Source organism: Chiloscyllium punctatum, chromosome 16, assembly GCF_047496795.1.
Source record: "Chiloscyllium punctatum isolate Juve2018m chromosome 16, sChiPun1.3, whole genome shotgun sequence".
Classification (NCBI taxonomy): Eukaryota; Metazoa; Chordata; class Chondrichthyes; order Orectolobiformes; family Hemiscylliidae; genus Chiloscyllium; species Chiloscyllium punctatum.
Genome location: NC_092754.1, coordinates 42,146,056 through 42,161,358, shown reverse-complemented (window position 1 = coordinate 42,161,358; position 15,303 = coordinate 42,146,056). Strand labels below are relative to the sequence as shown.

The 15,303-nt window shown below is 38.6% G+C and overlaps 1 protein-coding gene across 4 annotated transcripts in view; it reads left to right on the top strand.

Moving 5' to 3' along the window:
• The window catches only part of tmem269 (transmembrane protein 269), an 84,110-nt gene that overhangs the window by 43,900 nt on the left and 24,907 nt on the right, over positions 1-15,303 (top strand). For 2 of the 4 annotated variants that reach the window (XM_072586817.1, XM_072586818.1), the window contains exons 3-4: positions 3,138-3,254; positions 7,563-7,710. In XM_072586817.1, the coding sequence (XP_072442918.1) occupies positions 7,673-7,710 (38 nt within the window). In that variant the 5' untranslated portion in view covers positions 3,138-3,254; positions 7,563-7,672. The remainder of the gene's footprint in view (positions 1-3,137; positions 3,255-7,562; positions 7,711-15,303) is intronic. The other 2 variants (XM_072586815.1, XM_072586814.1) reach the window with 1 other exon arrangement.

Below are 15,303 nucleotides of genomic sequence, written 5' to 3'. Positions count from 1 at the left end.
ATTGTTGGGAGCACCACCTTTTTCAACTTTCCCCAGAAGCATATTAACCCTCTTGGAATGACTATGTAGCTTCTGTGAAGGAACAACATTGAGATCCTGGAACTCCATTCCTAATGGCAGTGTGGACAAAGAGGCTAGAGTGCTTCAATTCACCATCACCTTAAAGGGCATTTAAAGATGGACAATAAATTCTAGCCTAGCAGGCAATGCCCATTTAGTGTGAATTCATAAATAAGAAAAACAAATTCCTTTCTGTCTTTTCCCCATCCCTGCACCCCTCTGTAAAGGTGACATCTTTGCCAGCTTAGCCATCTCAACACTATTGTAATTTTTAAACTGATCACTTCTCCAAAATGCTGTCACACTGGTCCTTGTAAATATTACTCCTACACTGAGCTTATCTGTTTTATTTCTACTGTTACAACCTTGAATCTCTGTCAAAAGTTTTAGGATATAAAATCAACATCCAAACCTGTATGTACCCATCAGTGAACTCTTTCAGTTTGGTTCCCCCTGTCCATAGTGCTGAGGCTGCTGCTTTAATACATGCTTCGCTTATGGGACAGAAATGGATGTCATTGTTACCCATTCTAGCATTAGCAGAGCTGGTTGTCAGCTTGCCAATCATCATTACATCACTACCCATTTTCTAATTTCTTGTTAAATTCTGCTACCGTTAATTTTTCATAACCTACCTAATTCCTATGTGGATATCCCATTCCTACTACCACTAGTGTCCTTTTTAGAATGCCTTGCTTCAACATGGTTGCAGCAGTGTAAAAGGCTTTCATATCAACCTGTATGGAGATGCCGTAACATACTTCTCGCTTGAACCTGGTCCCCCTCTGGCTCAAGAGGTAGGGACTCTATTAGTGTGTAACAAGAGCCCCAATTCATCCTTATTTATCAAGTTCATTCATTTTCAATTGAGTGATGATTTGAGTGGTTGCTTATTCAATTCTCAGTTTGAGTTTTGTTGCAATAATGAGCATCACACTTTATAAAGAAGTCTTTTCAAAGTGTGTAGAAAGATTGATAAGAATGATTCCAGGTATAAGACTTAACTTATGTGGGTAGATTGGTAAAGATGAGGCTGTTCCCTTGAGGGAAATGAAAATTGAGAGCGATTTCATAGTGGTTAAGTGGCTGGTGACAATGTTTGGAAAAGGGTTGGCACACAAGTATGCAATATGTGACCAGTCGTATCCCACAAGGATTTGTGTTAGGGCCTCAATAATTCACATTAATTAATGACTTGGGCAATGGCATAGAAAGTTATGTATCCAAATTTGCTGATGACATAAAGTTAAGTGGAATTGTAAACAATGACCATTTATCAATTTGTAATTTTATGTTGAGTGCACAGGCAGAACTATGTCAGATGGCATTCAATGCAAGCAAGTATGGGGTTATCCATCTTGGATACAAAAGGATAGATCATGGTATTTTCTAGGTGGTATGAAGTTAAATACATTGGATGTCCAGAGAGACTTGGGGGTTCAGGTGCATAGATCTTTGAAATGTCATGAACAGGTACAGAAAATAGTCAACAAAACTAATGAAATGCCAGCCTTTATAACTAGAGGACTGGATTGCAGAAGTTATGCTGCAATTATACAAAATGCTGGTTAGATTCCACTTGGAGTATGGTGAACATATGTGGTACCACACTGTAGGGCTGATATATTGAGACAGTACAATAGAACATTACAGAGCAGTACAGGCCCTTCGGCCCTCGATGTTGCGCCGCCCTGTCATACTAATCTGAAGCCCATCCCACCTACACTATTCCATGTACTTCCATATGCCTGTCCAATGACGACTTTAATGCACTTAAACTTGGCCAATCTACTAACGTTGCAGGCAAAGCATTCCATACCCTTACTACTCTCTGAGTAAAGAAACTACCTCTGACATCTGTCTTATACCTATCTCCCCTCACTTTAAAGTTGTGTCCCCTCGTGTTTGCTGTTCTCATACTTGGAAAAAGACTCTCCCTGTCCACCCTATCTAACCCTCTTGTATGTCTCTATGTAGGTTTACAACAGTGAAACCTGGTTTTGGGTTATGAGGAAAGATTATACAAATTAGGCCTGTATTCTCTAGAATTTAGAAGGTTAAGGAATCACACCTGTGTCCGATTTCATTCATTGTGAATCTTAAATCAGTCCAGTAGTTTCATGATCACAATTGCTGTTACAAGTTCTAGACTTAATTAAATGAATCGAAATTATAGACACCAGCTTTGTCGTCGAGATCCAAACACGAGTCTGTAGAGGCCTAGTCCAGGCCTCTGATTATGAGCCCATTTACAGAAGCAAAGACTACTGTACTTCAATCATGTGTTTACCAGGCAAAGCAACTGGTTAATTCTTGATGTGTTCCAAATGACTATCAGTATTAAACTACAATTCTAATTCAGTTTTCTTTCACTTTGCTGTTATTTATTTATAAGTGTGTACATGTTCAGTGACCACCTTTTAGATTTGTCTCCTTCATTCTTTGTTTCTGGGTGGCCGAATTATTGCCCATGTGCTGTCCTATTTCTTGAATGTAATTCTTCCTAAAGTGGAGCCTGATTTCTTTTTATCTTTTGGTGTTATTTGTGTACTTTTGCTACATTAACTTAGTGCCACTCCTTTCTAAAGATGAGGTATAAGAATAAAATCAAAAATGCAGTTTATGAATACGTGGGAAGAACTGCATGGTCACATGAGTGGCAATCATTAAAATCTTAAAGGGGCCAATATTTAGATTGCAGGTATTTGATTTTTATATGAAGTTTTGAACCATATTCAAATCACAAGAAAGTGGTACCTACGGTAGGTAATTTAAAACAAAGTTTATTTTCATAATTGTACTAATTTGAATTAGTGTTGTCTAATTCATTTAATATCTCATATAATTCTACTGTCGTTTAGGTGAATTACAACAAGCTTTTCTCCACAGCCAATCACTACGTATTTTTCATATTTGGAAAATTTTTACTGAATTTAAAGGAAGTATAATTTGAACAGATGCCATTTGTATGAAGGAGTTTTTAAGCTCTAATCTTTTGAGTAGGGTTCTCTGTACAATGCTGATATAGCAGATATCTGTTGGCTTCTGTGTTGCTCTGATGTGCTGTTTTCTTTCAGATCGAAAAAGGCTTGAACTTGGCTGGCTTTGGAAAACACGTGTGAAGTGCAGGGTGCAAAACACAATAGTAGGACTTGAACCTTAAGCCTTTCTCCCACGTAAAGCTTAGCATTTAGGTATTTAAAAAGCACGCACATTTGAAAGTTGGGATATGTGGGAAAGCAGCATGATGTCGTTGTCTATTGGTCGGAGTGGGCGACAGGAGAAAGCTCAAGAAAACTCTTTAATCCTTTTGTTAGTATATGGTTGGTAGACTTGGGGAAATAGTTAAAGTTTCAGTGCGGTAAGTTGATTTATAAAAGAGAAAAGTACCTTTTTAACTCGATCTGAGTAGTTTAACCCTTGTTCCATTCATTGATAAATGTGTAACTAATTTCAAAAATATACTCAATCTGAGATGATGATTTGAGGTGGAAGAAATATTATTATTTTTGTTTTGTTTTTGAAAAATATGCACACATGGCTTTTTCTCAATCACTGTTACTGGTTAGTGATCATGAGAAAAGAGTTTTGGCTAGGATAAATAAAAAAACTTCCAGGCTCTCTCAACTTTCAAATGATACTCCACTATCTTCTTCCTATTACTAATTCATTTTGTTAAAATAATTAGGTTTATCATAGACTTTCTTGTCCATGGTCAGTGGTGAAGGGGGTCATCATATCCTAACCTGCTGTAATACTGTAGGATATAGATGTATTATGATTTAAAAGTGCCAATTTTTTTGACTTTAGCAGAATAAGCAGTTATCATCAATAGACAAAAGCTATTTTAACACAACTTTAATTAGTTAATTAGGTCTTCCCTTACTCGAATTTTTTATTACTCTTGTGAAATTTTTAGAATGTAAATACATGACTCTCACTTCTGACATGTTCTAGCAGCAAGATCACTTTAGCAGATAATTACATTGTAATTTGTGTTTTTACTAAAGAAAATTATTCTTTATGTATTGGTCACAATTTTGCAAAATGCCTTAGTTTCTTTTAGGGTCCAGGTAGGCTAGAAAATAGCCAATGTAGCACCTCTATTCAAGAAAGGAGGGGGATAGAAAATGTGGAACTGTAGGCCAGTTATTCTAACATCTGTCATAGAGAAATTCTAAGAATCTATTATTAAGGATGTTATAACAGGAGATTTAGAAATTCATAATTTTAATTGACAGAGTCAACATGGCTTTGTGAAAGGAAAGTGTATCTATTTAATTCATTAGAGTTTTTGAGCAAGTATTTTGTAAAGTAGATACAGGGAAAATGGTAGCTGTGGTGTACTTAGACTTTTGGAAAGTATTTGATTCACATTGTTGCGCAAGATAAGAGCACTCGGCATAAGAGGTGACATTTTTGGTAAAAGACTGATTTGCTAACAGTCGGGATAAATGGCTCTTTTCTGTCTGTATGTTACTGGTAGAGTGCCACAGGAATTGGTATTGGGTCTGAACTATTTACAATCTAGAGACTACAAAAGGCCAGAAAGATTGAGTGAGTAGGGAAAGATTTGGCAGATGAAGTACAATGTGAGCAAAAGGAAACTTTTCCATTTTGGCAGAAAGGACAGGTAAGTAGAATAATATTTAAATTGAGATGATTACAGAACTCGAATGTAGAGAGAGATCTGGATATTATAGTACATGAAACCAATAGTTTCCCTGTGGGTACAGAAAGTGATTAGGAAAGCAAGTAGATGTTACCATTCATTTTAAGGAGAATGAAATACAAGATTAGGGAAATTTCATTGTAGGTGTACACGGCCAAGATGAGACCACATCTGGAAGAAAAGGAAAATGTGGGTGTCCTTATTTTGAAAAATCATAATTGCCTTGGAAATAGTTTGGAGATAGTTCGCATGATTTGTTCTGCAATTAAGAGATTATTTTGAGGAAAGATTGGACAGGCTGAGCCGGTATCCATTGGAGTTTAGAAGACAGAGGTGATCTTAGTGGAAAATGTAAGAGCCTGATGGAACTTGTCTCAGTGATATGCTGAAAGGATGCTTTCTATTGTCAGAGAAACTAGAGGTAGGGAATAAGAGTTCTTTCTTTTAAGACAGATGAGATTTCTTTTGAGAGTTAGGCTTTAGTGGCATTCTCTTTCCAGAAGGTAGAGGAGACTAGGTCATTACATTTAGTCAAGATAGAGTAAGATAGATCGGTTTACAGACCAAAGAGTTAAGGATTATGAACAGCAGGCCGAATAGTGTGCTTGAGACAACTAACGGCCATGCTCCTAAATCCTATGTGCCTATCCTGTACTAATTGCCTGATGCAGAACATTGATGCTTGAAGTTTTGATTCTAAAGTGGCAAGGTTTATAATAGCTAATTCAGAAAATAAAATTTATCTAAGCTTGAATAAGAAAGCATTAATATTCTAGTGATGCTTAGTTAAAACAGACAAGCTTTTATTCTTAAAAAAAGTTAATGTTTCAATTATAGTGTACTTACCTCATTTCTTGAAACTTCTGATAATGATTGCTATGTAGCAATACATGCCATGTAAAAGAAAGTTATTCATCCATCAATTGATGGAGACTGGAATGTGAGGCATCCAGTTTGCAATATTTTACTACTTAGAATGAATAAAAATAAATTAGATCTAGAAAGCAGATATTGGAGAAGAACTAAACACGAAACAGGAAGTTGTTTGGAGCCAGGAGTTTTTTTTCTTTTTATAAGTTGTGTTAAACAATATTAAATACAACAGGAGAGAAGATTTCAGAATTGTTTATCACTTACAATGCAAAATCCATTTAATTAGGGGTATACAGATGTTATTTCAAAGAAAATAAAATTTGGCTGCTTCTGTTTACAATTTGTTAATTTTTTTCTGAATGGAAGAAGGTTAAACATCTGAATTGCGCTAAATGAAGAATAAACTTAATTGTAATTCCTGAAGTTTTTGAGATGTCCTTGTAAAGCTTAGAATTTGAGCCCCAAACATTTTTTGCCATTTTAGCTCATTATGCACAATAATCATTGGAAGAGATTGGCTATATTATTCCTGCCTATAACTTAAGTTTGATTTTCAAAAAGCATAACTTTTTCAAAAATAATACAAGGAGTTAAAACAACATGTACTTGTTACATCTGATACCCATGCAGTGCAAAGGCAAACTGCCCATTTTCAGCCTTCTTTCATACATTGATAACAGGCCTGGATTCATGAAATAATGCCCATAGCCAAAAACTCAAGGTTTTTGACTCTGCTGACAAAACAATCAACAAGCATCCAAATAAGTTTGGCTTGACTGCACTGATCAAGCATGTTATGCTCATGTTGGATTTATTGAGGTTGTTAGACATGTTCTTAAAGTAGGGATGTCTTGAAAGTTGCAGATACTGATATCTGCTTGCATACATACAACAATTAATTTATCTTCTCCAATGTGGAAATTAATCATCACAATAGCTAAATGTAATCCTGGCATATCAAAGAGGCCACTGCACAATTGACTTTTTAAAAATTGTTAGGACAATTTTTTTCAGAAAAATGTTCTAAATTCTAGTGTTGTTATAGATTGTTCTTTGTGGTATCTTGCAATGCTGACATTGATTTGTTTTTTTAAAAAGTAATGATATTATCAAGGTGTTAATTTGTCTCATGACATCCCTACTGAATTGTTCTCCCTCAAGCCCAATAGTGGTCTAGTGTTTCTTAAAACAAATATCTGATTTAAGAAAAAACGATACAATTGCTCTTTTCTGACCCAAAGTAGTATTTTAAAAATTCCCCTTTGGCTATGTACTTCAGATGCTGGAAAGTCAGAGTCGAAAAGTGTTGCACTGGAAAAAGCAAATCAGAAGTGATTCATCAGGAACATTCCTGATGAAGGGTGTATGCCCAAAATATCGATACTCCCACTCCTCAGATGCTGCCTGACCTGCTGTGCTTTTTCCAGCACCATAGTTTTCGATTTTTCTCTGACAAAGCCATGTTAACTATCCCTCATCAAATCTTGCCTCTCTAAATGGAGATTAATTTTCTCTTTCACTACTTTCTTCAATAGTTTCACTCCCACAAATGTTAGACCCACTGGTCAAAAGTTCCCTGGTCTATCGTTACCAACTATATTTGCTGTCCTCTGAGTCATTTCTTCCCTCTAGTTCAGAATGAATAAACATTCATATTCACCACCATGCACCTCCCCACAGGCCCCAATGCTGACCTGGCTCCCAGGTAAGTGACCCAATTATTTTGAGCCCTATTTTAAAGGGGAAGGAATGTCCACATTGATCCAAAATCCAGAAATGCATTGCTTCCATACTGTACTGTTTTCAGATACATCAAGTTACACTCTGCCTGAGCAAACCTGTACTACTTCTTATTTAAGATAATTCTAGCAGTGTAGTATTTCACTCCAGTTTCAACTAGACGTGGCTCATAGAATTAATATTGTGATTATCTGATTGACTTTATTTTTGGTTTTAGGTATTTTCCAGTATGCTAAGAAGTTGTTTCTTAGTGAGCAGGCAGGCCGGATCCACCTTCAAGAACTTGCACGAAAGAATATTGCTAATGCGCTATCTCTTACAAACCTCATGATGGGACTCTCTTCAATTCTGTGTAGCTTAAATGAGTAAGTACTAAAGACATGCTTTAAACTGAAAAACCAAAGGATATAGCAAGAAATAAATGGTTAAAATAGAACAAAGGAGACAGGTCCTAAGGGAGATAGTTGAAGAGATTGTGGATGTAATGGTGGTAATCTTTCAGTAATGACTGGAGTCAGGGAAGGAGCCAGAGGATTGGAAAATGACTTCTGTAATACCTGTTTTTAAGAAGGGTGGGAGGCAGAAATGGGAAATTATCGGCCAGTTAGACTGACCTAGGACATTGGTAAGAATTTAGAATCCTTTATTAAGGATGATATTGTGGAGTAATTGGAAGTACACAGCAAGGTAGGATTGAGTCAGCATGGCTCCTTCATGGGGAGGTCATGCCTGACAAATCTATTAGAATTCTTTTTTAAAATTTATTCTTAGGATGTGGATGTCACTAGCCAGGCCAGTATTTATTGCCCAGAGGACACATGAGTGTCAACCACATTGCTGTGGGTCTGGAGTTGCATGTAGACCAGACTCGGTAAGAACAGCAGATTTCTTTCCTAAAGAACATTAGTGAACCAGATGGATTTTTCTGACAATCAGAAACAGTTTCATGGTTATCAGTAGAGTCTAATTCCTAGAGTTTTAATCAAATTAAAATTCAACCATCTGTTATGGTGGAATTTGAACCCAGGTCCTCAGGACATTACCTGGGTCTCTGGATTAATAGTTTAGTGATAATACCATTAGGTCATTTCTGCCCCAGTAGGCAGTAATAAACAAGATAGACAAAGCGGAGCCAGTGGATGTGAGCTATTTGGATTTCCAGAAGACCTTTGACAAGGAGACTACAAGTGGGAGGTGTTTAAGAATATGATGATGAGAGTTCAGAAGCATTTTGTTTCTGTTAGAGTGAAGGGTAAGGCTGGTACGATTAAGGAACAATGGATGAATAAAGATATTGATGTTCTAGTCAAGATAAAAGAAAATCTTATTTTAGAAATAGACAGCTTGGTTCAATTTAATCTCTTAAAGCATTTTTAAGACTGAAATCAGGAAGGGAAAGAGGAGATATGAGATATGGCAGATAAGGTTAAGGATAATCCAAAGAGATTCTACAAATACATTAAGAGCAAGAGGGTAATCAGAGAGAGGTGTAAAGGTCAAGAAGGTCATCTTTGTATTGAACCCCAGGAGGTGGAAAAGATACTACATGAATATTTCACGTCAGTTTTTACTGTAGAGCGAGAAATGGCGTCTCGAGAATGCAACGCGATAAAAACTTTGATGTTTTAAAAACAGTTCACGTTGGAGAAAAGGAAGTTTGGGAGGTCTTAGCGAATATAAAGGTAGGTAAATCTCCGGGACCTAATGTATTCCAAAATGTTGTGGGAAATAAGAGAGGAAGTTATGAGATCCCTTGCAGAATTCTGAATCATCTATAACTACAGGTGAGGTGCCTGATGACTGGATGGCGACTAATGTTGTACTTTTGTTTCAGAGAAGTTGTAGGGAAAAACTATGAAACTATAGACCTGTGATTCTGACTTTGGTTGTGGTTAACTCATAAAAGATAGGATTTATGGATATTTAGAGAGACAAACATTGATTAAGGGTAGTTAGCATGGTTTTGTATGAGTAAACTTGTGTCTCTAAAACTTGATTGAGGTTTTTGAGGAAGTTACCAAAAAGATAGAGGATGGCAGATCGTTAGACATTGTTTATTGGGATTTTAGTAAAATCTTTGTCAAGATTCTGCATGGTAGACTAATTTAGTAAAGTAAGTTCAGATTGAGTTGCCAATTGATTACATATTTGGCTCAACAGCAGGAGATAGAAAGTGATGGTGGAGGGTTGCTTTTTGGAGACAAAAAACTGCAGTTGCTGGAATCCACGGTAAACAAGCAGGAGGCTGGAAGAATGCAGCAAGCCAGGCAGCGTCAGGAGGTGGAGAAGGGTTACACCCGAAATGTTGACTTCTCCACCACCTGATGCTGCCGGCTTGCTGTGTTCTTCCTGCCTCCTCTTTTGGACTTGGAGGCCTGTGACCAGTGGTGTTCCAAGGGATTGGTCTAGGTTCTCTTTTGTTTGTCATTTACATAAATAATGAGAATATAGAAAGCATGGTTAGTAAGCTTGCAGATGACCACAAAATTGGTGGTGTTGTAGACAGTGAAGAAGGTTTTTGTAAGATTACAAAGGGATCTTGATCAAATGGGCTGAAAAATGGCAGATGGAGTTCAATCTGGATAAATGTGAGGTTTTGCATTTTGGTACAAACGAGAATAGGATTTATACAATGTTATAGAACAGAGGGACCTAGGGGTGGCAGGTACATAATTCTTTGAAGTTTGTGTCCTATATAAACAGAGTGGTTAAAAAGGCATTTGGCATGCTTGCCTTCACTGCTAAGTCCTTTGAGTATAGAAGTTGGGTAGTCACATTGAGATTGTACAGGATTGGTGAGGTCTCTTCTAGAATACTGTATCCAGTTCTGGTCATCCAGTTTTAGGAAGGAAAGTTGGAGAGGGTTCAGAAGAGATTTACTAGGATGTTGCCGGGTATGGAAGGTTTGAGTTATAAAGAAAGGCTGAGACGTTTTTCATTAGAGTATAGAAGGTTGAGAGATGATCTGAGAGAAGTTTATAAAATAATGAGAGATATCGATGAAGTTAATGGTAGTTATCTTTTTTCCCAGATTAGGGGATTTCAAGACTAGGGGGCATATTTTAAGGTGAGAGGAGAGAGATTTAAAAAAAATATGAGGCAGTTTTTTTGCACAGAAGGTGTGGAATGAAATTTCTGAGAAAGTCGTGGATGCAGGTACAGTTACAACATTTAAACGACATATGCATAAATCCATGAATAGGAAAGGTTTGGAAGGATATGTACCAGGAGCAGGCAGTGGGACTAGTTTAGTTTGGGATTATGTACAGAATGGACTAGTTAGACTGAAGGGTCTGTTTCCATGCTGAATGACTCTTGAGACTGTTAAGTAAGATAAGAACCCATGGGGTTAGAAGGAAGGTACTGACATGGATGGAGGATTGGCTGACTGGCATAAGGCAGAGGTTTTTTTCAGGATGGCAGCCAGTTGTGCAGGTGTCAGTGCTGGGACCATAAATTGTCACATCTTTATTAATAATGTGCAGGTTAGGTGAATTGGCCATGCTAAATTGCCCGTAGTGTTAGGTGAAGAGGTAAACGTAGGGGAATGGGTCGGTGTGGACTTGTTGGGCTGAAGGGCCTGTTTCCACACTGTAAGTAATCTAATCTAATCTGGTCGAAGGAACCAAGGGCATTGTTGCTAAGTTTGCAGGTGACACAATGATAGGTGGAGGGACAGTTAGTGGGTGGCACGGTGGCACAGTGGTTAGCACTGCTGCCTCACAGCGCCAGAGACCCGGGTTCAAATCCCGCCTCAGGCGACTGACTGTGTGGAATTTGCACGTTCTCCCCGTGTCTGCGTGGGTTTCCTCCGGGTGCTCCGGTTTCCTCCCACAGTCCAAAGATGTGCAAGTCAGGTGAACTGGCCATGCTAAATTGCCCGTAGTGTTAGGTAAGGGGTAAATGTAGGGGTATGGGTGGGTTGCGCTTCGGCGGGGCAGTGTGGACTTGTTGGGCCGAAGGGCCTGTTTCCACACTGTAAGTAATCTAATCTAATCTAGCGTTGAGAAAGCAGGGCAGGCTAAGAGAGTGGGCAAAGAAATAGCAGATGGAATACAATGTGGGAAAGTGTGTGGTTCTGCACTATGGTCAGAAGAATGGAAACATAAACTATTTTCTAAATAAAGAAATCTGAAGTACAAAGGAATTTGCGAGTCGTAGTTCGGGATTCTCAAAAGTTAACATACATGTTCAGTTGGCAGTTAGGAAGACAAATGCAATATTAGCATTTATTTTGAGAGGGCTGGAATACAGGATAAGAGCTGTACTGCTGAGGCTGTTTAAATCTCTAGATTCATCACATTTGGAATATGGTGAGCAGTTTTTCAGCCCCATTTCTAAGGAAAAATGTGCTGACATTGGAGGGACTCCAGAGAAAGCTAACTGAGAATGATACTGGGGATGAAGGGCTTGTCATATGAAGAGCGCCCTTGGGAACTCTGGGTCTGTACTCAGTGGAATTTAGAAGGATGGGGGGGGTATCTCGTTGAAAATTACAGAATGCAGAGAGGCTTGGATGGAGTGGATGTGAAGATGCCTCCACTAGTAGGAGAGGCTAAGACACAAGGACACAGTCTCAGAGTGAAGGAATGACCTTTTAGAACTAAAGTGAGGAGAAATTATTTCAGGATGATGAATCTGTGGAACTTATTGCCACAGATGTGGAGGCTAAGTCATTGAGATCATTTAATACAGAGATAAGTTCTTGATTAGTAAGGGGAGCAAAGGTTACATGGAGTAGAACTTACAAATGTGATTTAATTCTTTGAGGGAGTGACAAGGAGCATCACTGAGGGTAGTGCAGTAGATTTTGTTTATATGGATTTTAGCAAGGCATTTCACAGAATCCTACATGGACTTTGGTCAAAAACGTAAAAGCCCTTGGGATACGAGATAATGTGTTAAATTAGATCCAAAGTTGGCTTAGGAAACAAAGGATTGATGACTGTCCTTGTGAATGAAAAGCTGTTTCAAGTGGTGTACCGCAGGGCTCAGTGTTCGGACCCCTGCTGTTTCTTCTATAAATTTAATGGTTTGGACTCAAATGTGGGGGTGCCCAATTTGGAAATTTACAGACGACACAGAAATTAGCTATTTAGTGAATAGTTGGGTTGATGGAGTGGCAGGAAAGTGATAGATGGAGTTCAACCTGATAAGTGTGAGCTAATGCATTTAGCCAGGTCAAACAGTAAAACACAATAAACGAGCATATACTGAGAGGAGTAAATGAAATGAGAGATCTCGGTGTGCCAGTGTACAAGTCCCTAAAGGTAGCAGTACATGAAACAAAGATAATGTTGTAAGGTTGTAAAGAAAGGTTGTAATGTAGACAAGGTTGTAAAGAAGGCACATGGAATGCTGTCCCTCAATGATAGAGATATAGAATACAAAAGTAGGAATATAATGCTGAAACCGTAAACTCTGCTGATGAGGCCATAACTGGAGAATTGTGTGCAGCTCTGGTCATAGGAAGGACATAATTATTCTGGAGAGAGTGCAGAGAAGAGTTACTAGAACACTACCAGGGCTGGATACTTTTAGCTATGAGGAGAGTTTGGAGTTGTTTTCCTTGGAACAGAGAAGGCTGAGGAGTGACACAATTGAGGCATACAATATTGAGGGGTAGAGAGAGTAGACATGAGAAATCTGTTCTTCTCAGCAGAGAATTCAAAAATGAGGGATCAAGTGTTGAGGTTAAGTGGCATCAGGATTAGAGAGGATGTGAGGAAGATCTTTTTATGCAGGGGGTGGTCAGTGTCTAGAACTCGCTGCCTAAGTTGATGGTGAAAGCAGAGACCCTAAACTCCTTTTTTTAAAAAAGGATGTGGATTGGCACCTTTAAGTGCTGTAAGCTGCAGGGCTGTGGGCCATGTGCCCGAAGATTTTGGAATCGACATGGACAAGATGGGCCAAATGTCCCCCTTCTGTGCTATATCATTACTATGGCTGTAAGGCATAGCCAGGATCAAATGACAAAGCAGACTCAGTGGGCCAAATTGCCTCATTTTGCTCATGCTCTATGATCTTGTCATCAATGAAGGGATTTGAAGATCCGGGCGATGGATTTAAATCTGAGCAGTGACTAGTTTAAATTAGTGGGCAACTGAGTGACTGGTGAGCAGAATTTTAAACTAAATGCAGGTGGCTATTTGCATAGCTGGAGATTTGGTTGCTGAAGTTAGAGGATCTGTACATTGAAGGGAGTGGAACACATTATTGGCAATTTAATTAGTTTCTTTTTCAACTTCTAAAGTCATGAAATGTTTTATTTCCAATGTCAAAAAACCTCTGAAATTTAAGTCACAATACAAAACTTGAAGAAAAGCTTGTTATCCACCAATTTTGGATGCATTATGACACTTTCTTCTAAGAGGCAAACTTCTGTCATGCATCTGAATGCAAACACAGTGTTGGCAATCTAATGGTCAAACTTAACCTTCTCAGGGCAGAGCCCTGCAATGTTTCATTTAACTGAAAACATATGTACATAATAAAACAACATAACATATTGACATTTGAACTGTATTTAACACTTGCCTGTCAGAATGTTGCTGACTTTAAGACTAGCTTTCTCTATTGTTCACATGTTCTCAAATTAAGCCACATTTTCTTTATAGGGGCTTTCATATGCATTGCAGCCTATGAAAGTAGCAGAGTGGAGAAAAGGAATCCTATAGGGTTTACAATGTGACCCCAACTTCAGAAGAGATGTAAGCCTTGTCACAATTGAAAACCTGTCAGGGAGAGATTGAATTTCTTTTGTATAATTTTCAAATTATTTTTTAAAATTCTAGATTCCTTTTCATCTCTATTAACCCATGAGAATCCCATCCTAGATTATTTCAGTGTGTCAAGAGATGCTGTCTATGTGGTAGAGACTTCCACAGGCTCAACACTGTAACCCTAACACCTATTCTGTATTCTTAAACTGTTACACCTGATTCTAACTCCTCATCCTAACTGTGTTTACCCTATACTGTTAGAATTTTTTTAGGTTTCTAGGCGATTCCTCCCCTCTCATTTTTCTAAACTCCAGTAGATTTAGTCCTAGCCAATTTCAGTCGCACTTCATAAGTTAGTTCTGCCATCCCAGAAATGACTCTGGTAAACCTTCATTGCATTCCCTCCATAGCCACAGCATCCTTCATTCCTCAAATGGCACGGTGGCACAGTGGTTAGCACTGCTGTCTCACAGCGTCAGAGACCCGGGTTCAATTCCCGCCTCAGGCGACTCTCTGTGTGGAATTTGCACATTCTCCCCGTGTCTGCGTGGGTTTCCTCCGGGTGCTCCAGTTTCCTCCCACACTCCAAAGATGTGCAGGTCAGGTGAATTGGCCATGCTAAATTGCCCGTAGTGTTAGGTAAGGGGTAGATGTAGGGGTATGGGTGGGTTGCGCTTCGGCGGGGCGGTGTGGACTTGTTGGGCCGAAGGGCCTGTTTCCACACTGTAAGTAATCTAATCTAATCTAATCTAATCTAATCAAATAAGGAATTTGAGTGAAATGACCAGATTGGCTAAATGTGTGTACAAAATCTGCATTTACTTCCACAGTTGGAATAACTACATGGTTGCCTCATTCTAAGAAGGATGCATCTGGACTAGAGGGTGCTGAGGAGATTCATCAGGATGTTGCTTGAGATGGAACATTTTAGCTATGAAGAGAGGCTGGATAAGCTCGGGTTGTTTTCTTTGAACCAGAGAAGGCTGAGGGAGTCCTGATTTAGGTGTATGAGATTGAGGGTGTGAATAGGAAGCAGTTATTTCCCTTAGTTAAAGGGTCAATAACAGGGGACATAATTTTAAGGTGAAGGGGAGGAGGTTTAGCCAGGATTTGAGGAAAACCTTTTTCATCTGAAGGGTATTGGGAGGAATCCACTGTTTCAAAAGATATTGCAAATTGGAACCCCTCAAATTTTTTTTTCAGAAAAAGTATGTGGAATAGCATTTGAAATGTCAT